A 26,568-nucleotide genomic window follows, 5' to 3' on the forward strand; every position below is an offset into this window, starting at 1 on the left:
TCTTCTAACTCATCGACAGTATTTGAACCAGCTGTGTAATAACTAGCAAATACCCCCCCCCCCCCCCCCCATGACAGAAATTGGAAGATCCCTTCATGGTTGTTTTTTGATTGTATTATATTTCTTTAAAAAATATTAGAAACGGAAGAATATTGCGGTGATTTAATCTAGGGTTACCTATATTTTCTAGCCTAGCTAAAAAAAAAAAAAAAAGACAAAGTATAGGCATAAATTTACTAGAGATGATTGTTTTCTTCTAGGTGGTGCCCTTGTGAATTTATACTGCGTCATTTCTGTGCTGCTGCAAATACTTCTAGTAGTCATCCTTTAGGATTCTGTTGAAGTATTGCCTACAATTCCATCTTCTCAAATCTCTCAAATTTTCGCCTATGATGTGTAGCTTCATTAAAAAAAAAAAAAAGTAACAGGAAGTCAGTACTGCGTGTAGAATCGACAGTATTTGAACAAGGATCACTTGTCTTTGGCCTAAAACTGTTGTCAGATACTGCAGTGTGAACAGAGAAAATTGTCGTGTTAAAGCAACCAGTTTTGTGTGTTTCACAATTCTTGTTTTTTTTTTTTTTTTCTTCCATCGACCGTCTTTTCTTAAACGTCTAAAACACCTACTTAATGTTGTCGTTGATAATTTGACCTACAGGAACCAATTCCTGATATACAACATGGATGGCTTTCTTTTTTTGGATACGTCGATGTACTTTCCAAATTGTATTCATTTGGAAAGTACATTTCTTGGACTTACATTTCTTTAGCATGACACCAGCTGGCATAATGCTTAAGAAATGTAAGTTCACAGGTGACATTCATTCCAAGACGCATCGATCAGATAAGTCAACAATGTTAACGGAACGGAAAAATGCTTCTTGAGTCTGATTCCATGGTTGGACCCTAATGCATCCGTATTTGGAGGAGCAGCCGCAAGCAATCCTATAAGTGTTTCCATCACATGTAAAAGGACATTTCATGATATTTCATAGAAGAGTTACAAGCCTTTGTTAACACAGAAAGTGGCCAGTAAAGCAATGGAAGTTGATGTTGTGTGGGGAATGCTTGTAGAATGTTTTTTTAACTCAAGTATATTATCATAAGCGAACTTTGGGACTGTGTAATGATGTAAGAGTAGTTGCTTTAACCACGGTCATAGTACATGGAATTATGATTGCCAAATCGTTCGTTGATGTTCTGAATGAACATGTCTGTCCTATTCCTATTCTGTGGTAATTTTATGGTCAGCTCGCTTTTAATGCTTCCAACACGATAACGCTCCATGTCATAATGCGATGACCACTGCAGTGATCAACACAGATCCTCCACCTCAACCCAGTAGAATATCTATGAGATAAATTGAAACGAATTAGAAAAAGCCCAAAACCAAGATGAGCCGTTTTATTAATTGCACTTTGCTAATTCTTGAAAGGAGGAGTGAAGTACAACACCGGTAGCGTTTATCAAAAATTAGTTGAACGTTTTCTACGAATCAAAGAATTCAGTTATTATGGTCAACGAAGGAATAGCACTTTATGAATATCTGTGTATACGTGCAGATATTCATAAAGTACTGTTCACTTTATCAATTGCTGTTACTAATGACAGTACGACAGTGCATAAAATAAAAGAAAGGAAATGTCTGTAGTTACATACATACATACATAGTTCATGGCAAAAAACATGATGTTAAAAAAGAGAATCATGATGTCATTATATATTAACAGAATTGAAGAATTTAAAATATTTTAAGTTAAAACTTTGAAGGAAAACACAGATCTAATCCAAGAAGTTGGAAAATTAAAATAAGAGTTAAAAAGTAAAAGTCTTAATATGTTATAATAAGGAAAAGAAACATATATATCAATATAAATTCAGATCTAAGTTCGTAATCCAGGTCACAGCTTCAGGAGCCGCTTTTAAAAAGTCATTCCAGTCATTCTGATAAGCATGGAAGGTGCATTCTTTTACAATATGTTGCATAGTCTGTCGTGGAGCACCACAGTCACATTCTGGAGATGTTTGTCTGTTCTATTTATAGAGAGTATCTCCACATAGGCCATGATTTGTCCGAATTCTATTTAGTACTGTTCATGTTTTGCGAGGTAGATCTGATCCTGTGATGATTTGATCACCTTTAAAGATGTTATGCAAATGTTCTTTCGTATTTTCCTTCCATGTTTCTTTCCGCTTTGATAAAGGATTAAAATTATTTAGCACTAGTTTTTCTGCTGCTCGTAGAGACGGATGGCGAGATTTCAATCTATTGATGTTAAGAGTTGGGAGATCCTGATGAATAGGTAGGTTCGGATTACCAGCAATTTTTTGGAATTCACGGACTAAAGAATTCAATCTACGTAGTTCTGTAGGAATAATGCCTGCTAAAAGAGGTAACCAATATGTTGGGGGTCGATCTAATAGTGCCTGTAATTAATCTTAAGGTATTGTTCAATTGAGAATTGATAATCCTTGTGTGAGGGCTATTTAGCCACACAGGAGCACAATATTCAGCACTTGAGAATACCAAAGCAAGGGCTGTTGTCCGAAGAGTAGAGGCTCTTGAACCCCAGGTAGTGCCACAGAGTCTCTGTAGGATATTATTTCGTGTCCTTAGTTTATATGCCAAGTTTGAAAGATGTTGCCTGAAAGTGAGAGAACGGTCAAGTGTGACTCCCAAGTACTTAGGAATGTATTATATGGAAGTATAGTGCTGTTCAATTCAATTTTTAGTTTCACATTTGCCAAGTTATTATTTAGATGAAAATAAGATATTACCGTTTTGCTCCTATTTAAACAGTCTCCATCTTTTAAAATATTCATCCAGAATAGTTAAGTCAGCTTTTAGAATTTCTTCTGTGCAATAACTACACAGCATAAATCGTAACAAAATTTTCTTGATGTAGTGACGGGAAGATCAGATATATACAGATTGAATAATAACGGAGATAAAACAGATCCTTGTGGCAGTCCATTATTTAACTTCCTTTCGCTGCTAGTTTTATTACCTATAGTCACTATGAATCTTCTATCTCTTAGCATATTGTTAATAATATGGACTATTGTTTTACATGGGATAATTTTATATAATTTATATAGAAGGCCTTGTCTCCAAACGGTGTCGAAGGCTGTTGACAAATCAATAAATGCTGCTGATGTTTTTAAACCTTTTTTGAAAACCAGCTTCTATGTGAGTTACCAAAGAGAGAACCTGGTCACAACACCCACGATTTGGTCTGAAGCCAGCTTGTTCTATTGGGACATTTTTAAAAATTGTGGAGCTTATTCTATTATAAATAAGTCTTTCAAAGAGTTTATAATAGGTCGGTAACTTTCCGGTTTATGATTAGGCTTACCAGGCTTTAAAATTGAAAGTACTTTTGCTTTTTTAAAAATAGTGGGAAGTTTATCAGTTGTAAGAATATCTGTATAGAACTTTGTTAACCATAATCTTGCATTTCTTCCCAGATTAATCAAAAATTCTGGATGAATGTTATCAAAACCAGGAGCCTTACCAGGCTTTAATTCCTTTAAGGCTGCTTCAACTTCTTGCTGCGTAAAAGGTTGTGCAAAATTTGAAGTTATAGGTGAAGACTTCTTAAATTCTTTTAATTTTCTCTTTATATATCTTGTATGCTTTTTATTGATTGGGATACGTGATATATTAACAATATGTATAGCTAGTTGATCTGGGGTGATTTTGGTTGTTCTTTAATCAAAGGAGCACTACCACCTAGTTTCCTAAGAAGGCTCCAAGCTTTACGGCTGGAATGAGTAAAGTATATACCTTCAACTGTATTTACCCATTTTATCCTTCGGGATATATCCAAGTTTTCAAGGAGTTCGTCTGTTGTTTTTGGGTCATTGTTTATCTGATATTCATTATAAAGTAATTCACATTCTTCGATCCAACCATGTATATAGTTATGTCTAATACCTCTAGGAATACTTTTCTTGGCAGCAAGCAGGACTACACCTATAAATCGATGAAAATTACTACTGTAGTTAGTGTAGCTCGACTGCTTTTTGACTGTGATCAGCAAGCAGAAATCTAGTGCTTTTAATTTTTGTTTCGAGTAATGTGTATGTACATTTTAGTCTGTGATTTAGGTTAATGTTTTCAAACTTCTTAACATTCTCATTTCATCGACAGCGGACTTTATTGCACAATTAAGTATCATGACAGATCAGATCAACGGGGATAATTATTATCTGAGCAAGGTTACAGAAATGGATAAAAGTCAATATAAATTTCAATTTAATCTATAAATATGTATATATTGCCAATGTTTGTTTCAGAAAGACTTGGATTAGGAAATTCAGGGTAATTCTAGATTAAAATAACGAACTTGAAACCCTCTAGCGGAAGAGATTTAAATAAGTAAATCCTTTAACGTCTTTTCGTTCTCTAAGGGAAACAGGTGCAATATTCACGATGTCCATCATCGAAGCAGTTCAGTATATATCTGTAGCATGTCGGACGAAAGGCAATGTTCCTAATCCTAACTAGTATTCTTTTTTGTTGTTGTTGTTCGTATGTGTTTTACTGTTGATATCAGAACACATAGAACACATAGATGAGTTGTGGGATTAATCAACCTCTTATGTTTCTTATGAGAAATTCTGTTGTGCAGTGTCAAAGATGGATTAATTGAAGAAGAGGCCGAAAAAAAAAAGCCTTAAAAGTTTATTCTGGTTGGACTAGAATTTAACCTATAATGGGCTTTTTTTCTTCTGAAAATCTAGTGTCATGGAAGGCTACCAAGAGTTGCGCCGAAGAGATTTATGATAGCTTAATTTGATAAGGTTTGAGGATATAATACAACTGATAGTGGTATTTGAAATGGTTAATTATTTGTTTATTTTGAAAAGCTTATATAAATAAACGTATTTCGCAAAATGTGCGAACACCTTTTAGATTAGTTTTATCTACCTTCCATATGAATACAACCCTGCTACACGCATGGAATGGGCCAATTTTATGCAATTTGATATTTAAGATCTACACTAAAATTTACCGAAGTATTTCCATTTTTGCATTAGCTCAGACTGTTTTTAGTAAAGCGATTTACGTTTCAAAAGTTTATGCTGTAAACAAGAATACTCTATTTACATTAGATAAGCCAAAGAATTCAAAGCGCACTTCAGGTTCGATTTCTCTGATATATATATAAAAAAAATTTTTTTTTTAAAATTCCGTCACTATAAAAGAAAGCTATTAGATTTTCTTTGTCATTATCCGATTTTGGAAGTTCTTTTCTGCCAGTATTGGATCACTTCGATACTTCTTTATGTGTGTGTATTCAGGATATTTCGAAGATACTTTAGAAAAATAGTTATTATAAACTTCTCTTATAGATTACAATAAAGCGATTGTATTATGTTATGAAGAACAAATCCTCTTTCTTTTCTGCTTCCAAATTTTGCATTTCACTCTTCATCTATTAGTTGCTAAACATAATCACAATAAAACAATCTTTTGTGAAAAGTTGCAGCAATAAACATTTGAGAACTCCTGCAGTAATTCATATTTAATTCTTAATTATGGAACAATGTCTTTGCTCTCCACGAATAACTAAAATTTTTCAGTTTAAATCAACTGGCATGAAATGAGCGATCAAGAAATACTTGAAATACATCCAGTTATGAGAAGATGAGGTTGGGTATCGCGAAGTAATATATTTTTCTCTGCTGAATCTCTAGAAACAAACAGCATTATTAAGATACCAGAACGATTATGGTGAAAGGTAAGTGAAACCTGGTGTGACAGTAATCTATAAAGTTTCACAAAACAGTTAGTCTGCATTCTGTAAAAATATTCACCTGGCAAATTAGCATTTAAATTGGGACAAATGGGTTGGCAGACAGAACGGTTGACTATCTTAAAGAATAAACTGAACAGATTGGCACTGCACGATTTAGAGATGGGCATTCGGTAATTCGTAGAATGATATAAAATTGCGGACAACTTTTCGAAATGATTTTGATGCCTTTCAGGACAATTTCAATAGATCTGAAGTATGGTCAGAGCAAGGGAGGGGAGATAAATGTTTAATAAGAAGATAAATGTATAGTTTGCCTTTTGGAATTCAATAATGTAAATCTGTATATCACACTGGCAGAACCTGAACTGCAGTATATTAAGAAAAAATGGATCTCGGAGTAATATTTCGCATATAGGATAGCACTCTATAGATAGCAATATAAAAATATATAAGAATATAAAAAAGCAATACACAAGCAATATATAAGAATATAAAAGAGCAAATTTAGAAGAATACACTGATGAATAAGCATAATGAAAAAAAAAGACAGGTAAGATAATCATAAAAAATGACAGATGCATTTTTATATAAAAAAATAACAGAACGCAAAAGAAGAGTAGGAAGACTAAAAAAGTAGTGGGAAGATGCAGTGAAAGAAAATAAAAACTTTCTAACCACAACAATATTTTCTGAATGAAAAAAGAAGAAGAAAATTAGAATATAAAGATATAGAAGTGGTTGTTTCATTCATGCTGTGATCTTGAACTAAAATGCACGAATCTAGTTTTTTCTGGATTTCATATAGACAAAGAGGCAACTGTAAAGATTTAAAAAGTGATAAATAGATTAAGGCTTATAGATGTGCAATGCTTAATATGAAGTGATTTGCAAAGTCGGATCATTAAGAGAAGGATGTGTACTCTGAAAAAAGTCAAATGAGCTTAGGTACCTCAGTAACTTAGGCTTTTATCATCATATGCCGGCCTGGGTGGTCAAGTGGATACCATACCAACTCTCCATCCGACATATTATGGGTTCGAATCTCGCCATCGGCATGGACGTTTGTGATTCTGTTACTAATTCTAAGTGAAAAGGGAGCTGCAACACCGCCACTTCTTCTAGCAGAGATTTCATTCCCAAAACCGTATAAGGAACAGGAGTGACCATACGTGGTCCAAGAGACGGTAATGTGAGAAAAAAAATTATATACAGATGGGACGAGTAAGGAAGTGAGGAGTAGAATTTTTTACATGAAGCTTGTAGAATGTATGCACAATAAATGAACTTAAGAAGCTATGATGAGTTGAGTTCGGTCTCACGTTTTGTCGTACATCTTAACCATAGTTGCCTCTTAACCATAATTTCAGCAGATACTGATACTATCTTTTGCAATCATTCTTTTGACTTCATCATAGCAAAAAACTCATTATCAAACGTGAAGCCTGGTAGTAATAATAATAATAACAAGTACAGTTGATAACTTTGCAAATAATGTGGTATTTTAATCTCCTGTATGGAGAATGCCAAAACTCTCCACATTTTAACTACACTAAATATATAGGTAGGTAATGAATTTCTCCATAAGCCGGATAAAAAAAGGAAGAGTGTATAAAGTTTATAATAGAGTGTGGTTTTATATTTTTGTTTCTTTTCATAGCAAACTACTTTTACTCTTTTGATTGAAAAATAATTATATTTAACTGCAAGATATTTGCGTGTGCACACGCTTCAGTGTTTTGAAGAGAGTCTGTCTGTCTTTGCAATTTATGACATAAAATGAGATGCTTTATAATGGGTCAGTGCTGCTGGCAACAGACGGAATATTTCGTGGTGAAAATAGGAAGAAAACATTTTTATTGTTGTTCTTTATTGAATAATGAAATCGACCCCATATTGGTTTATCCTAAATAATAACACAAGAGTGCAACAAAATTCATACTTAACTCGTTTAGCTATGCGTAAAGGAATAAGAGGGCGCCAGTTCCCGTTGTTACATATGTGATATTGCAATTTCTAGGCTTTTGAAATACAGTGCATGCAATTTTAAATAATATGAGCCATGTAGAAACTTTTACGTGGATAATAGTCGTGCAAATACATAAATTAAAAATATGTATATGTTTTCACACACACACACACACAAGGGGGAAAACGCATGTTACTGGAACATTCTCTACGTCTTCCGTGGAAGTGGAATGCTTGAAACCTGATTGACTGTTCAGCAAGAAATGCAATGTGAACAATGTGCTAACTCTAAAATTCTTGGATGATTTTCTCAATATCACTCTATGTCACATGTTGGTGTTCTTGACTTCTTGTTTCCAGAAACTGTATCACCTACTTTGATTATCATTTATCTTGTACTTGGATTAGAACACTCGTTTTTGAGCAATACAACACCAGATAATTAATCATCAAGTACTAAAAATGCTTATTGAGATTACAATTATTAATCTAGTTCTCTTTATAATGGTGACCTAAAAATATTATTGGAATAAACTGAAAATATAATTTCTTCCCACTCTGATTCTGATTATCTCTAGTGTTTCTCGGCTTTTAGTGGACCGTAAGTTTTGTTATTAGTGACATGTAATAAAACCAAAACGAATAATAGACAACGTAGTAGAAAATTATTAAGATGTCATTATTATAACAGCAAAGTAAAATCTCAGTATAGAAAATTGAGGGACAACAGGTTTCGGATTTCATTAATAATTTCCTATTAATGAACTTAGATTTTCAATAGAGTATTATTACCTTTCAAGTGATAATCTTCTTTTCTTTTCTTTATTAGTTGGATATTGTTTCAACATTTCGCTGAAGCAATTAAAGACGGTATTATGCGTGTTCTTCAGCAGGTTTTTCTGTTTGTGAAAGGATAATAAATAAATAAATAAATAAATAAACACTAGTTTTCAGAAGAGAAATCCCTGAGATACCGTCTAACTCACCTTCATTTAAGAAATCCTATCAATGCCCTGTCAGACGGAATTCGAATAGAAGAAGATTATGCCAGGAATAGTTATCGAAGTATCTTCACCCAAAGTAGTACACTTTAATTGCTGAAACTTCTTGGTCAGTTGGATGAATTTTACCGAGGCATGACGTATTTCTTTTTTCCGGAATGCGTTTTCCATTCGTCATCGGTGAGTAACTCCTCACTCGACTACATTTACCTTGACCTTATTAATCTTTGCAACTGAAGCCATTGTGTAACTATGCGGTTAATCACGTGAAACATAGTTTCGATATTAACACCGATTTATTAAAAGTCAAAAAGTACTCGAAAAATGGGTATTGATTAATAATTCCATCAACCACAGAACTCCTAATGAAAGGTAGTTATTTTGTATTTTTATAATAACACATTTACTGAAATAAAGATGTTTTGAATATGCAAATCCACTGTACGTACTGAGGCTACAATTCTGCTTGGTTAAAATATAATTAAAAACTCTTAATTAAAATTTTCTTCAACTTCTTACAGTCGAATTAGAGAATATATATATATATATATATATATATATATATATATATATATATATATATATATATATATATATATATATATATATATATATATATATATATATATATATATATATATATAGAGAGAGAGAGAGAGAGAGAGAGAGAGAGAGAGAAAGAGAGAGATGGATTTTAATATTCAATTTGTTTCATGCACGTTAAGGCTCCACGTCCTGACACGATTAATTAAATTGACCTCTTAGAAACCTAATTAAACCGCTAATAGTGCGTTTATTCTCATTTGCAAAGTGTATTGTGATTGATTGCATGTGTTCTTCCGGTTTGCTTTTTTTTTTTTTCGGAATAAAGAATCCCAAATATTTCCTGGAAAGAAAAAACTCCCCTCGTAGCATTGGATTAGCTACCTCGACTTTAATTGAAAACCCCTAATAAAGGTTTCGCTACCTACACGGGATTCGAATCCAGGTCTTTCAACTTAAACGACATCATAGAAACCGATGAGATACGGCAGCTCACTTTTACTTATGCATGTACTGTATGTATTTTTTTTTTAATTATAAAAAAATTAAAATTTTGAAAGGAACTTCTTGGTCAGTTGGATTTTTATGAATGAATTAACGCCAACGAAAGGTTCTAAACCAATAATACATTAGTATTAGTTCCATGGATGGGTTAAGGGTTAGCTAATCTAGAAATCCTATATAGAGACCACAACGTTTTTCAAGCCACTTCACTGGTAAACATATTTACAGGCATCTGTGTCCACAGTGGGACTCGAATTCATGCTATCCACTCTACTAACCAGGCTTGGAAAAAAATATCAAGCCGGGAATCGAACCACGTCTATTCGACAGGCCGATGTAACTATAGACATACAAAAAATGCAGTGTGGTTTCGAAATTGTTCAGAGAAAGGATGATAGTCCAACCTTGGCTCTGCCATTAATAAACTTCTTTTATGTGAATCACAGGCACGAAATATTATAAACCTATAGTACATCTCAGTACCCGATATGAGCTGGATAATCCTACATCTTGTTCTATAGTCACCCATTTCAAGACCTTCAGTCAGCGGAGTGATAGTCTCCTACCTAATGTGTTGCACTACTGTAATTTAAAAATTCGTATAGCAATACTAGAGGTTCATTTAATAATTCATCTCCCATTCCTGCTTCACACTATACATGACTGCTAGACCTATAGATTCTTCTAAAGCACTATGGAAAATAACCTCGTCAGCAATCTGTTCTTGCAAGTGGAATTTTTGTTGTATGTTTTTTTTGTATGTTCTACCCAGAATATATATATATTCTGGGTAGAACAGACATGTCACCATTTTTTAAAAAATCGTGCACAGGCTCCATACAAGTAATGAGTGATTTAAATCTTAAATCTTGTTCTAATATTTAGACTCAAATCAGTACCTTTATAAACTAAAATAAATAAATAAATAAAACAAAATAAAATACCGAAAAGATCGCATATTTGTTAGGATATGTTTGTATACACCTGAAGCCGATCTACATTTCTTTAGGAATGATTAGGACTATTCAACTTATGTACTTCTGTGCTCACCAGTTTCAAAACAAAATGAACAAGTAAATAAACTTAGATCTGCTTCAGGGACATCTCAACATATCCTAAGATAATTCAATCCTAATAGCATTTTTTGCGCCTCGATATTAGCTGAGCAAGATTTCAATCACTTCTCAGTGATATTTTGCAGCTTTGTCTGAATCCCGTCATGCAGCTTTGGAAATTACTGAAATCTCTAGGGAGAACATACAAAATGTTATAGTGACAGGAGGTTGAATAAAAAATTTGGTTTACAAGCGCACTTAAAAGATAGGTTACCGTTTTTACAGAGTTCGCCCCCAATTTGCGCAAATTTGTTAATGAATAACATTCACCATTAAACATTTCGTGTTTTATGGTTGATGGTTTTTTACAATTTTACGACATAAAATCATCAATTAATGAATGCAAGAAAATACTCAAATGAACAGAAGTGTAATTTATGGTCAAAGTAATCCGTGGTAAGGTATCTTCACAACACATTTAATTGAAAAGAAAAAACAAAGTTTTTTCTTTTAAATTAAACGAAAAAAATAATAAAAAGATAAATAAAAGTCTTACTAATGTATGTGTTAATCATATTTAGTGCACTGGCAGGAAATGTTCAAATACATGACGTTCATTTTCTTATCCAGTATTATTATAATTCTTTCATTTCAGGTTTGTTGACGTTTGTTAACTGCTGGGATGTCAAGTGGGCAACACGAGTTCAAGATATTTTTACCTACTGTAAGCTGCTTGCCTTAGCAACTATAATTATTACAGGATTTGTACAACTTGGCCAAGGTAAGTGCTCACTTAATTTGTAAGAAAAATATTCTAACAATAATAGCAGCAGAACAATGCTAGTCCTTGATAAAATCGTATTTGCCTTAATGTCCTGTTGACGTCCTCCATATTTCATACGAATATGTTTATTTTTCTTTTCTTTTTTATTATGAATTATGAACAAAATGGTTTGTTCATACAACATGTCATATTTTTTGTGATGTACCATTAATGTCTCGATTCCCTAGGCGGAATTGGAACTCTGGTCTTTCTAAATCATAGTGCATCATTGTCTCCGACGATTGCCCTACAGCTGCTACGTTTTTTTTTTTTTTTTTTTTTTGTATAAAGTAGTACAAAAGGAATACAAAATGCAAAATAAGATAAAGTTAATACAAATTAGCTTTGTCTTATCTTAGATTAATTTTAATTTGCTTGAAATGTAATTCTCTATATTTTAACGATCTTTTGTTTCATTTTATCTTTCCAATATTAAAATTCCTGGTTTGTCTTCTGCTGGAATTTTTAAATTCTCTTCGTTTTGACCTCACTAGTATTAGCCCTCCTTTGTTTTTAGACCTTAATATACATTATCATTTGATGCTGATATTTTTAATTCCGGGAATCGGGTAAAAAAAATTAAAAACAAAAGGACATCGAAAAAGTTCCACTAGCGAGAGGCTGGAACAGAACTTATAATGGTCTTTATTTTGCATATCCTCAGGGAGGAAGTTATCATAAGACCAACAAGTTCTCCTAAAGTTGCTATACTTAAAATTAAAAATGAATTAATTTTTATATTTTGTATTAAGATATGATAAATTCTAGGATTCTGGTTTTCACTTTATTTCTCAAAGTGTGGATTGAAATAAAGGCCTTGTCATAGTCAAATAGGAAGCCATGTTAGGATGGTGGATTCGCTCTAGTGGTGAATAATGAAACATACTTATACAGGAGATAACTAGAAAAAGCAGCACACAGTTTCTGTTGTTGTTTCTCAACTGCAGAAAATTATTCCTAGTTCACATGGTGAAATTATTTCTGAAACATTCTAAATCATAAGCAAGATTACTGTAAATTTGCTAGGTAATATGTTACTAAAGCTTATTTGCAATCGAGAGAGAGAGAGAGAGAGAGAGAGAGAGAGATAAGGGATTAAGGATCTGTTCCAACCAAGTGTAAACATTTATTCCACAACAAGAATGCTGTTTTAATTTTTTTTTTCTTTACTTTTAAGATTTTAGTGTTAGCCGAGTTTTAATGCTTGAAAAAGAGCAAAGAAAATCACACTGGATCTTTCCCACCTCAGACGAATGTTTTCAAGGTTATTCTCCAACAGACAGATACTTCCGCATTGTGCGTCTGCCAAGGCTACGCTATTGAGTCCAATGTGCTGCCTCAATCCCACACGTGTCGGCTAAGATCTATTCAACAAGTCAGAAGAAAATGAAATATTTATGCAAGAAATGGAACAAATTACTTTATGAAAAAGAGTCAGAATTTTAATGTTTGTCTCTATACACGTGGCATCCTATCGTGAACAAAAACAGCTGCAAGTTAATTGGAGCTTTATTTTTATATTTTAGCCACGAAACATCAGAATAATACTTGAATTAGTATCTCCTTTCTTGAAATGATGGTTACTTTAAATAAATAATAAAAGAAAACATAGAAAAAGAAGCAAAAAATGGGACGAATATGTCGTATGGTATGATGATCATAGAGGTATCTTTAAGTTGTGATGCTGTAGCCATAGCTTTATAAAGGATTTTCGGAAGTTTCTGGGAAATGTATTTCTGTATTTAGGATACATTCCGATTGAGCAGAAAGACACCCCTTTTTTAAGTAATTACGTAACATTTTACGTAACATTTTAGTCAGAAGTCACCAGAAAACTGGAAAAATATATATTTATCGAACTTTCAAGATGCAAAAGAAGTTGGTGTTATTCGGGTAGGCAGAGAAGAGAGGATTATTGTTTGGACAAATAAAGTTAGAAAGCGGATGTTTCCTGGGATTAGACACGCTTCAAACTATATAAAGGCACGGGATCGAACTCCACACTTCATGTAGATTCCATAAATCGCAATGCTACTCACCCTTTTGGCTAGTTCCCCTTTCGTCATTATATTCCTGCTGGGAATAGACACTTAAGATGACGTAATGAGGGTTTGAAATTTCGCCAGAGTTGGCCTTTTCACCGTAGCTTTTCTTTTAATTCGCACGCGCCCTGCAAACCTTGAGACAGACAACGGGTCTCTAGTGGGAGTGTTGCGTCAGACTTACGAACAGGCCACTGTCTCGGTGCATTCCCCATATGAGACGATAGTATGTTCAACGCACGAACGCGAACTTTGCAGACTATATATATCATGGCAGAATAACTAGGTAGAAGCCGTGAGTCATGACGTGAATCTCGCACACAGGTTATTATACACTCTCCAGCAGAAAGGAAGTGTTTGAAGAATAAATAAATTTAAAGCAAGACTTTGTAGGTCACTTTTAAAACTCACTCATTTTTTTTAAGGGAGTGGGATGAGAGGAAAGAAGCATTCAGATTCTTGTGCACTGAGTAGAAGAGTTGCGTTTTTTTTCTATTTTTATTTACAAAAAAAAAGAGAAAAAAAAAGACCCCACGATACTCCATTTGGTTTAAATGGCTCACGTTTCACTATATAATTTAAATACAAATGCACGAAGTACTTTTTTTAATGAAATAAATAGTTTTAGCACTATGTTATATTGATCGGGAAGGTGAGATATAGAAATGGATTTTTTACGAGAAAATTTCCAGATATTTGTGTAGTGAGTACAAGGGTTGATTTTTTTTAATTTTTTCGTAAAAAAGAAAAAAATTCAACCAAACAGAGTATTTCAAATACTCTGTTTGGTTTCATCCATATCTCACGTGTTTGATCTTTTAATTTGTATGCAAATATACTCGTTATTTTAAAACTATTCAGTTTGTTAAAAAAAGTAGGAAGTATTTTTAATAAAATAAATACTTTTATAAGTCACATATTGTTGAAATATGTTATTGTTGAAATATCATAACATAAAAGCTTATTCTCATTTCAAGATTACATATTATTATTATGATTATTATTATAAAAACCTCCATGGAGTCAAAGACTCATCACGGGAGGTCCACTGCTATACACACAATTTATTATACCGCGCCTTAAATATATTCACTGTCTCTGCGCTCACCACATTCTCGGGCAATGCATTCCAATCACTCACCATTCTCCATGCAAAAAACCTGCTCCTCACTCCCTTGCTCACACCCTCCTTATACAGCTTCCAGGAATGACCTCTTGTTCTCCTGCTATCTTCACCCATTCTCTGCAAAACCTCCCCGACATTAATCTAGTAATAACCTTTTAACAGCTTATATGTCTCGATCATATCCCTCCCTTCTATCCACCAATTTCTGCAAATTGTATTTTGTCAATCTGTCTTCAAACTACATTCCAGAGACCAGAAACCACCTTAGTCAATCGCCTCTGAACTTTTTCCAACGCATCTTCATCCTTTTGAAAACCAGGTGACCAGATCTGTGCACAGTAATCCATATGTGGCCTGATCAAAACCTTATACAAAGGAACCATAACATCCTTACTTCTACAAGTCAGTGTCCTCCGCATCATTCCCATTATCCGCTGTGTTATCTTCACGATTTTAGTAACATGTGCCCGAAATATTAGGTCCTTGTCTACAATCACTCACAGATCTCTCATCTCCTATACCTCTTCCAAGATATTTCTACCGACTGTGTACTTTACATCCCATCTCTGCTTCCCAAATTTCAAAACCTTACACTTTGAAACATTGAATTGATATCCCCACTCATTTACCCATTCAGCCAGTGTATTCAAGTCCTCTTGCAAAGCTACAGCATCCGCTCTACTCCTGATAGCTCTCCCCAACTTTGCATCATCAGCAAACAACTGCATATCACCATTCAGACCTCTCCAAATATCATTTACACACAAATTAAACAGTGTGTAAATGATATTTACACACTGTTTAATTTGTGTGTAAATATCATTTACACACATTGAGGGTCTGTTTGTAACAGACCCTCAAGGGTCTGTTACAAACAGACCCTTGAGGTACACCACTAGTAACTCGCTGATATCTATCAGACAGCCAATCTCCAACTCAGTAAACTAATCTACTGTTCAGCCCCATCCGTTCCAATTTAATTACTAGCTTGTCATGTGGCAATTTATCAAACGCCTTTGCAAAATCTAAATATACCACTATATATGCAACACCCTTATCCAACGCATTTGTCATTTTATTATAAAAAGTAAGATTCAGAATTGGCAGTCTGCTAAAAGCAGATTGCCAATTCTGAATCTTAGTCCTAACTAACTTCTCTAATACCTTAACCACAACTCCAGTCACACAGACTGGTCTATAATTCAAAGCCTTACTCTTATCACCTCCCTTATGAATTTGAACAATTTTACCCTCTTTCCACTCTTTAGGAACTTGACCCAGTGAGAGACTCATGTTCAAAAGATATGCAAAAGCTGTTGTTAATGCTCTGGCACATTCCCTCAAAACACGTGGTGAAATAGCATCAAGCCCCACAACCTTATTTACATCAAGTCTATTCAATTCCCTATACCTCCTGTTCACTTACTTACAGTTCCTCCTCCTCCTTCTTTCCCGCTGCTTTCAAGTTCTGCATGATGTCACATTCACAAGAATGAAAATACCTTTATAAATTGGTCATTAAATATCTCAACTATGTCCTCCGCAGCGGTTATCATTCCTCCGTTTTCACCAATCAATCCCATCCTACCATAATCATTCTTTCTTCTACTGTTCACATATCGAAAAAAAACTCCTTAGAATTTTTTTTGGCCGCTTTAGCTAACTGCTGCTCATATTGCATTTTTGCTACCCTTATCAAGCTAGTCACCTTCCTCGCCTTCTCTTTGTACTTCTCATGCAACTCATTTTTCATGTTTCTCAAGAAGCTCAAAATACTCATTTTGTGTTTCTTCCATAATACCTTCTTCTTCCAGATTGCATACCTTATCTCTTGATACATCCATTTTACACTTACTCTGTTTACCCTCTTAACCTTCGGAATACACTCTGATATTGCCTCCACCAAATAGTTCTTGAGTATGGCCCAAGCAGCATTGATATCCTTTCCATCCAGTTCCTCTTTCTAATTTATTATCGCAAGCTGTTTCCTGAGCGTTTCATAATTACCACTGTTATAATTCCACATATATCCCTTTCTAACAGACGTCCTCGAATGACTGGTCACCCTGCAAGTGATCACCTCGTGGTCACTCTCACCAACTGGTGGAAGATTTGACACCTCATTTATAATAACATCATTTGATGAGATGATCAAATCCAATACTCTTGATCCTTGTGTACCCTCCGTTACGTGCTGCCTAACGTAATTGTCTTTCAAAAAAAACTCCAAAAATTCATTTTCTTTACTCCCATATGCAGTTTCTTGCTTTCAGTCTATATTACCATAATTAAAGTCGCCCATAATGATCACTCGTTTCTTGCTAGCTAGTCCAATTTGCTATACATTTCCTTCTCATTACCCTCCATATTACCAGGTCTATAGCAACACCCAACTAAATATTTCATCCTGTTTACTTCTACCTCACACAATACCGCCTCAAAACCGTGGCTACCATTTGCAACTTGGAAATTCACCTTAGATGGGCACAACTTCTGCTACCATTAACAGTACTCCTCCTACCTTTCTTCCCTGTCTATCTTCACGAAAAATATCATATCCGTTCATCTCTATTCTTGTCATGATGTCATCGTCATCTAACCACGTCTCACTTATACCAACAATTTTGGGGTGAATAAACTCAAGCAAAGCAACAATTTCGTTCTCCTTATTTCAAATACTTCTAGCATTAGTGAATAAACATAAGAAATCATTACTACTTCTACAAGTCCTACGAACGTCACTCCTTCGATGTAACTCTTCAATACCTTCCCCAGTCACTTCCTCTATATTACCACCAATTACAACTTTCTTCGCACCTAAAATCTCCCCCACCCATTCCGGGCCATCTCAATTCAATCTGTGTTTGCCCGCTCACACATTCACCTCTGAATTCAGCATCTGCATGTTTCATAAAGTATCTCCCCGTTCACCCTGACCCCCCCGTTTCCCCTATTTGTGTTGTACCTCCACTCTCTCATTTACTTCATAATATTCACCTCCTCATTTGCAAGTGAGCAAATACCTCTCCCTACCCTGCTTTTTTGCTCTTTCATATCACTTCGAACCACCTCAGATCTATTCATTGCAGTCATTACCTCTCCTGGCAGTAACAATCTCTCCAGCCGACTCACACCAAAACCATTTAAAAGCAGGCCATTTTCTTTATACAATTCCATCCGTCCCTCAAATTCCTCCTACACATTCACAAAATGCACTCCATTCTCCTCACATAACCACGCTAACATATCATTCATAATCTTTGCTCGCCTCCTCAATTACTTTCCTTATATCCAATCTGGCATTTTCCTTGTTCCCATCGAAATCATTTGTTCCTACTACAATTACCAACTCTTGTGCTCTCTTATTCCTCATATCCAACGCTTCAATCACTCTCTCCATTCTACCACCAGGAAAACAAACCTTATGCATCTTCTCATTTACCACACCTCTAATAATGGAATCTCCATAAAGAGCCACTCTCGAATCACTCGATATATCTTTCGCATGGCCATCTTTCCTTCTACTCTTTTTCACTTTTCCATGTATGTCCGTAATTCTTTTCATTTCATTTCGCATGCAGTTTATCTCTTGCCTCATCATCATCAATTCTGCTTTCATGTCCACATCCAATATATATTCCTGTCTGACATTTTAATGTAGTTTCATATTATGTCTTTGGATATTTTTGGTTGCACAGCATCTACAGCAGACCTCACACTGATGTTCTGACGAGGATATCCAAGGATAATTAATTGACCCATTTTCCTTCTCCTGAGCGACATTCTGATCATGTAGTGGAAGCTGCTGATCATGTATTTTATGAATGTTTGGCGTACAGTAAGCCTGTATCCCAAGATATCATCATCATCATGGATCTACTGTCTTGATGTGAAGAACTGGCACATATTATTGAGAACATTGAGGGAATTTCCAGTTTCATTGAAAATCCTGATATTCGATCTTCAAGTGCTCACTACAGCACCTAGTGGTGATTCGCTAAGAATTAAAAATGCTTCTTTTTATTTATTTTTATTCTATACTCAAAATGATGACGGGAAGTGTTATTTTATCTTATTTATTTTTTAATTTTTTTATGGTATGGCCTCCAATTAGGTCCATTATTTGTTGCCAAAGGTGCTAATTAATCCTTTCCGAACAAATTTAGAGATCATTATTTCTTAAAAAAAATGCAGAAATGTCAACTGCACATAAATCTTAAACTCTAAACAAAGTTACATATGTGGTGATAAATGTGATTAAGTATCCAAACAGCAGATGGAAGAATGATGGGACAATGCGTCCTTCAGTTGGAAAATACCTGAATCCTAAAAAAAAAGTTATAAAAAGAAGAGTTTTCATATGCATTTTTTAATTCAAGGCGAGTCAGCCGATCGCACACAGAGGACAGGGTTTTTTCTTCCTGAAAACATAGGTTTTTCATCCTCATACAGGCGAATTCGCTGAAGAACATACGCCGTTAACAGACAGATATACTGTTGGTGGGCGGTGGACTGCGTGATATATAGCGGAATGTGTGTTGTAGTTAGAGGATTAATTGTTGCACACAATGGGTTGCGTGGTGTAATAGAGTGCCCTCCCGCGATGAGTCTTTGGACTTTGGAGATCTCGCATAAATAATAATTACTGACAACTGAATAAAAATTCTATTCCATCTTTCCAAGTTTAAATAAACAGAGGTAATTGCCTATATCCTTTCATGAACTCACTTTTCAAAAATATTTTCATTTCTTCATGAAAGTGAGAATCGACTCCACCCTTATAGCTGTTCTGCTTGTCATTGTCATCTCCTCACAGAAGGATAGGTTTCCAGCAGTGAATGCAAAATCAAATCAGGTAGTGGTTCAAGGTGAAGTAACTATAATCACAATATAACTTAATTTCAATTTGGCAAACTAAATCAATTTAATTAATGCATTGGCACACGCTTTGAGAACGAAGCTTGTTCTTGTCCTTATTGGCCGGTGATGCTGAAACAAATGGTAACTAAAAAATAAAACAATGCAAAAAATTCCAAATCCCAACAGTAATTGTAACCAGAGATATTTTGTGAAAGATATATTACAGTCAAAGAAGTTGGACTATTCTAAGGGGCATTACACAGAATATTGTATCTAAAATAACTGTCTAAGCTAGTATTTTTTCTTTTTTTTATTTCAAATCATCGTTAATCGATGGAGTCACATTGTTCTCCTCAAGATTGGAACTGGATGCCACTTTAAATATTTCATGAGTGAGATACCGACACAGTTTAACAATACAAATACCATATCAAAATAACTTTGATATGGATAGGTATCAAAGAAATATACTGTACTGGTATCATATAAACATTTATGATTGTTGTTGTTGTTGTTGTTGTTATGTGCCAACCAGTCGTTTTCGATTCTTGGTGATATCCTGTGAACAAAGGCTCCATCCCACTCGGTCTCTTGTCCTTTCTTTCAGTAATTTTAAGTTCAAGTTGGTAAGTTCTTTTATGTTGTTCTTCCAACTCTTTTGTGGCCTTCCTCTTCTTCTCATTCCCTCAATCTTTCCCTACATAAGTGCCTTTTCCAATGATTCATCAGCTCGTATAATATGTCCAAAATACATCAACTTCTGTTTAGCGATCATTGCCGTCAAGGAGCGTTCTGTCTTTATATTCTCAAAAACCTTATTGGTCATTTTTGCAGTCCATGCGATTCTTAATAGTCTCCTCCACACCCATAATTCAAATGAATCAATTCGTTTTCTGTCTTTCTTCTTAATAATCCATCTTTCGCATCCACATCACTGCTGGAAATTGCATTGCTTTGACAATTCTAATTTTCGTGTCCTTACTCACACCTCTACCTTTCATAATTTTTTTTCAGGTTTCACATAATTTTTCCCCATGACTATTCTTCTTCAAAACAAATTCAAAATAAACAATCATAAATTTATACGATACCAGTCTTTAATAGTCAATTAGAGGGCTCATTTTCTTTCAATTTAAGATTCAGTATACACTAAACCTAAACCATACAAGCTGTAAATATTTTTGCAAGATTTTACCACATATATTTATATTGCAAAATCTAGAAAAAAAAATGGTAACATTTATGTGGTAAAAATTTATGTATATTTTTAATTTCTCCTTCAGACTCAAAGTAATCTGATACTATAACCGATTCTGTAGTTACTAATTCAAACAGCACATTGATAATTATTTCATTTTCTATGGAAGTTTAGGGTTAGATGCATTTGATCTTATAAAGTGAAGTGTGTTTAGGCTTAAGAGTAACGGTGAGTGGATTACGTCGATAATTTCTATTCATCATTCCATTACTTTTTTTTTTTTTTAACCGTGTGAACTTAATAAGCGTTGGTCTTCAAATAGATACGATTTATTGGAAAGAATATTTCGGCTAAAAATAAAGACCACTAATAACGAAAAACGTTGATGCTCCTATCCTAGCTTCATTTTTTGTCTAAATCAAAATTTTCAGTTGTTGCAAATCCATTAATTCAAATCCTGAAATGATTAAAAGAGTAAAATTTCCTCATATCCCGTTGACATTTTTTGACTTTGTATTTTTGCTCTTCGCTGGTTGTAACTCCTTTCAATATTTCCTCCCCCTCCATTCCGCATTTTAGTGTCTCGTAAATTCTATTCTAAAGTTGACAAAAAATAATTCTTCCCGTTTAGCAACTTATTTCTTTTCCAACTCCTCCCTCGATCAAGGACATTACTATGCTGAGTGGAAATGGAGACTTCAGTGGAACATTGCACATGTAAATAATTACAGTAAGGACATAAGGCCGAAATAAAACTCCAGATATTAGGCTAGAAATCGTTTATGTATGGGAAGAAGCGCATGGGCGAAACTATATATCCCGAATAGTCCAGCATTGTTGGGGAAATTTCTGGAGAGATGGTCGTCATGATGATATGAAATGAGTGACCAGAGATACAACTGGCGACCTATTTACAAAGTATGGTAGTAGACCATGAAATGATTGTTGGTAAATAGTCCTCCTTTGGTAGGCATACTGAAGAATTGCAATGCACAACGTGTCTTAGGTGTACTGAGAATAGTATGATAAATGAAAAACATAAAGTCATTGTCGAGCAACAAGCTGATAGGATGCAGCCTTTACTTCACTTGCAGGAGGCAAATGAAGTAAAAGCAAACAAACACGCTACAATTAGTCAATTATGTTATGAATGTCATGTTTTCAAACTATTGATACAACCAGGGACCGAGAGAGAGAGAGAGAGAGAGAGAGAGAGAGAGAGAGAGAGAGAGAGAGAGAGATGTGTGCCAGACAATGTCCCAAAACGCAGTACAACACATGACATTGAGAATACCAAACCTTTACAACAAAACAACCATGCGTTTAAGACTGGAAAGATTGTATGGAGCAATGAATCCAGATTCTTGTTCTTCCAAGCCATCCTTCAGTCTGCATGAAATAGCAGGAATCAACATTATATAGATGACTGTACGAAGCCATGGATCCATTATATTTGGTCACGACAATGAATGGTACAACTTCCCTGAACAGTGCTGCTGACTGGGCAGCAGCACTGTTCAGGGAGCATACCTCATGTTGGTCATGTATTCTACATCGAATGGACACCTCCAGCAGGATAGTGAGCCTTATTATAGGTGTTCAGAAATGGTTACAGGAACACGAGAGTGACTAATTTAATGGATCTTTCCTCCTTAGTTAATATGATCTCAGTCCCTGGAACGAAGAGTTATGACAGATGCTTACTGTCAACAAGTCTGATGGAACTGCAGGAATTTATCATGTTATCCTGGATAGGATAGCCGATGATTGTTTCCAGCAGAACTCTTGATGGACCTGATGTCCCTGCATAATGAGGTTGTCTTGAATGCTGACTGTGATCCAACATGCTATGAGGTAGGTTTCTGAAAAAAAAAAAAAAAGATTTCTACACATGTACTCGTTATTATTCATTGATATTTGCCTAAGCAACATATTCCTTGGCCATTACCTGACTGGCTAGAAAAATAAGCAGTTTTATCCATCTGAAATAAATGTTTAACAATATTTAGCCTTTGAAATTGATTCATGATTGGTTGTGACAATAACAGATGATGGAACAAGCCCTAAATTTTACTTTATTTTATTATTTTAAAATAAAATAAAGTAAAATTTTAAACTTAAGTCAACAATGCATTTAACCAAAATCCTCCTTCTTTTATTGATAACGGACTTGTGGCATTTTCAAGTTTGTTTGTTTTTTCAATATTTTTTGCGCTTGAAATTTCTTTTACTATGACCCAACGACTCAAATGGACACGGATAACAATTCTTGCCTACGATCCTCATTACGGATAAATATTAGTACCATTCATTATGCGAAAATTCCATTTTTACTGTTCTCAAATACATATCGATATGCGGGATATTTTCGTTTATTAGTATCCATGGTTTCGCTATAAATGTATATTCTGGCGAAGTTCATATCATAGCCACATAAAATAACTTGCCGATATGAAAAGTACAATTACTTTAATTAGTTATAAATAAATTAAATCCTTTAACGCCTGTTTTTAATAATTTTATCAATAAATCATTTTCAAAAAAATTCCCGAAAAAAGAAATATTTGAGCGGTTAAATTTAACTCACCACGTAATAAATAATTAATAATAAATGACAATTAATAAATAAAAACAAATGAATAAATGATAACTAGTCAATAAATAATTAACTTGCAGTTTATTATTATTATTATTATTATTATTATTGAAGATTAGAAATTATAAACTTCTGTGTAATTCGTATCCTTCTACCGGTTTCAGTACATTAGTTGAACAAAGGTATTTTTTATGAGCACAGAAAATGATTTATTGATTTTAAAAAAATTAAAGAAATGATATGTTGCAATCGAGGCTGCTCTCTTCCTTTTGCCGACTTTATATAACAGACAAGATAATTGTGAAAGATAGCCAGGCGGACAACACGTGGGCTTAAGGGGAGAAAAAAGTCTGTAAGTGAAGCGAGAACTGTTTCCGTATCTCACTTGGTGTCAAGGAGATTTTTTTTATTTAGTTTTCTTTTTCTTAAGATCCCATTCATCGATGCGGTCTTTCAACTTGTTTATAAGCAGGGAAGTGTTTCTATCGGGTAAGTTGGCGATATAATGCTGAGTTACTTCCGCAGTTTTCAGTTTGTTTATACACAAAAATAAGTGCGAGAATTCAGTTTATTCGGCGTTTTTTTTTTTTTTTTTTAAGTACATTGCATTCAGGATACTTCGAACAACTGACACTGCATCACTGCATTTTTTCCATTTTTGTTTTAAACTTTAATTTGAATGTTCTTGAAGGTAAATGTTAACAACTTCAGAAATTGGAGTTTTCGAGAGCAAAGTATTCAGAATTTCAGATGATATTATTATTATTATTATTATTATTATTATTATTTTGGGAAAAAATATAATAATCATATCTTTCAAAGACGTGATAAATTAAAATGCGTTTTTTCGTTAATTAATAAAATAATAGTTATTTTAACAACAACCACACAAACAAAAAATGCGTATGCTCAGAACTGGACAGAAAAGCACTTTTAAAAAACACTAACCAATATTTGAAGAACATTTTTAATATATTACGTTTGAGGTCCTGCAGTCTTCTATAAAATATATAACAACTTTATATTTTAAATGCGTGAAAAAGATATAGTGGTATCATGGAAATGACACCACTATATTTTTACTTCTATGTATTTTTTATTTATTTATTTATTTTTTTTTTAGTATTGATTCATGACAGTAGTTTAAATCGCATTTTCTTAAGCAGTAGGCAGGAATCTTGTTCTCAATACTTGAAACCTATCGAAATTACATAGAAGTAATTTCTATAGGGCTCATATAGTACTACAATCGCTGATTGTAGTACTGTATATGAGAAAATTTACATGATGGCTGAAATTCTGACTCAATACACATTGTTTTTGAATTTACCGTTATACTGCTTTTTATATAAATAAGAGTTGTATAACAAATTATTCCTACAGGTAGTGTTCTTTTCAACACTGCAATTATTCGATGTCATTTCTTAACCACTTTAGCAATGTGACTTATAAACTGTGACTCATAATCTACTATTATTCCCAGCTTCATCAACTACTTGGAGCAAATTCTTATTAGTATAATACTCAGTCTGCAATGTCTTCAGTCAAAATGCAAATCGTCGTACCTAACAGCATTAAACTGACACTTATTAATATTTGCCTATGTGTAGAATCAGTCTGTTCATATCAGTCAGCAGGATTTCTATATGGCATATGTTTCTTATCACTCGATCTAACTTCTCATTATCCACATATAATTGAGACAACAGACGGACGTCACGCAATATTCCATGACAATAATAGGCGCTGCTTATTGAATAGATGGTCACTATTACTTCCAAAAGTTCTGTATTTGAATCCACGTTAGGCTATAAATCTTTCTTTTTTTTTTTTTTTTACATTTGTTGGGTGTGTGTGTGGGGGGGGGGGGATAATGCTATGTTTTAATGCGCTATGTGACCTCGAGCTAGTTTACCAATACATTTTCTCCATTTTATGTGCACATAAAAAATACGGTTCACGGAAAATTCATCGAGAGGAAAATCTATCGCAGGGAATATTCATTGTGGGAAAATTTATCGCAAGAAAAATTCATCGAGAGGAAAATTCGTCGCGGGTGAAAATTCACAGAGGAAAATTCATCTCGAGGGAAAATTCATTGAGAGGAAAATTTACCGCAGGGAAAATTCATCGCAGAAAAAATTTGCTGAAAGCATTATTCGCCAGAAAATTGAAATGATATTGCATTGATACCGATATATGAAAAGTAAATGCAGCGCAAGATAAATTTCACTAAATATAGTTTTTTATGTATTATTTGTTTAGATTTTGATTAGCTTTTCATAATATTTTTATTCTTTTGCAATGAAGGTAATATATTATTGATCGGTGAGTTTCCTAATTTCTGTTTCGTCTTAAAAAGTTGTAAATATTTTTCATTACTTAAATATTGCAGGTTCTGATGATGGAATATTAATATTTACAAAACTGGAATACGTATAGGACGAAATGGCATCATATTTAAGAATATTTATTCTGAGAACCGTTCGTTATATTTCTGCGCACTTAGGCACCCATCCAGATGTGATATATATACGAGGGTGGCCTGAAAAGTTCTCGGCCTTACAATGAAAAAACGAATTTATAATTTCAGAATTATTTTTTTTTCAACATAATCTCCCTTAAGACTAATACATTTATTCCAGCGCCATTATCCCATCCTTCAGTAAGATCTGCAAAATACTCCTCTACAGCTGCAATCACCTCTTGATTCGAAGCAAAACGCTGACCAGCGAGGAAGAGTTTTAGTTCTGGGAAGAGAAAAAATCCAGAGGGAACCAAATCTGGGGAATAGGGTGGATGGTCTAACAACAATTCATAGTGCAGATCCCTTAACTTTCTCATTGCCAAAACACCTTTGTGGGCAGGTGCATTGTCCTGATGAAAGACGATTTTTTTCTTCTGCAAACCGGGTCTTATCTCACGAATTTTTTCGTTTTGTCTGGTTAAAGGATCGCAATAATATTCCCCGGTTATTGTTTTATCCTTTTCAAGATAATCAACAAACAAAATACCTTTAGCATCCCAAAACACCGATGCCATGACCTTTCCTGCGGATGGAAAACCGACTTTGTCTTCTTTGACTCTGAA

General features: G+C 34.2%; 1 protein-coding gene across 1 annotated transcript in view; it reads left to right on the forward strand.

Annotated features, from left to right (window-relative positions):
• LOC150106827 (Y+L amino acid transporter 2-like) overlaps positions 1–26,568 on the forward strand; it is a 199,788-nt gene that overhangs the window by 52,566 nt on the left and 120,654 nt on the right. Inside the window, exon 2 of the mRNA XM_090393341.1 lies at positions 11,489–11,614. Within this exon, the coding sequence (XP_090249467.1) occupies positions 11,489–11,614 (126 nt within the window). The remainder of the gene's footprint in view (positions 1–11,488; positions 11,615–26,568) is intronic.

This window comes from Typopeltis vanoorti, chromosome 5 (assembly GCF_054136105.1).
Source record: "Typopeltis vanoorti isolate ZY-2024b chromosome 5, IOZ_Tvanoo_1.0, whole genome shotgun sequence".
Taxonomy (NCBI): Eukaryota; Metazoa; Arthropoda; class Arachnida; order Uropygi; family Thelyphonidae; genus Typopeltis; species Typopeltis vanoorti.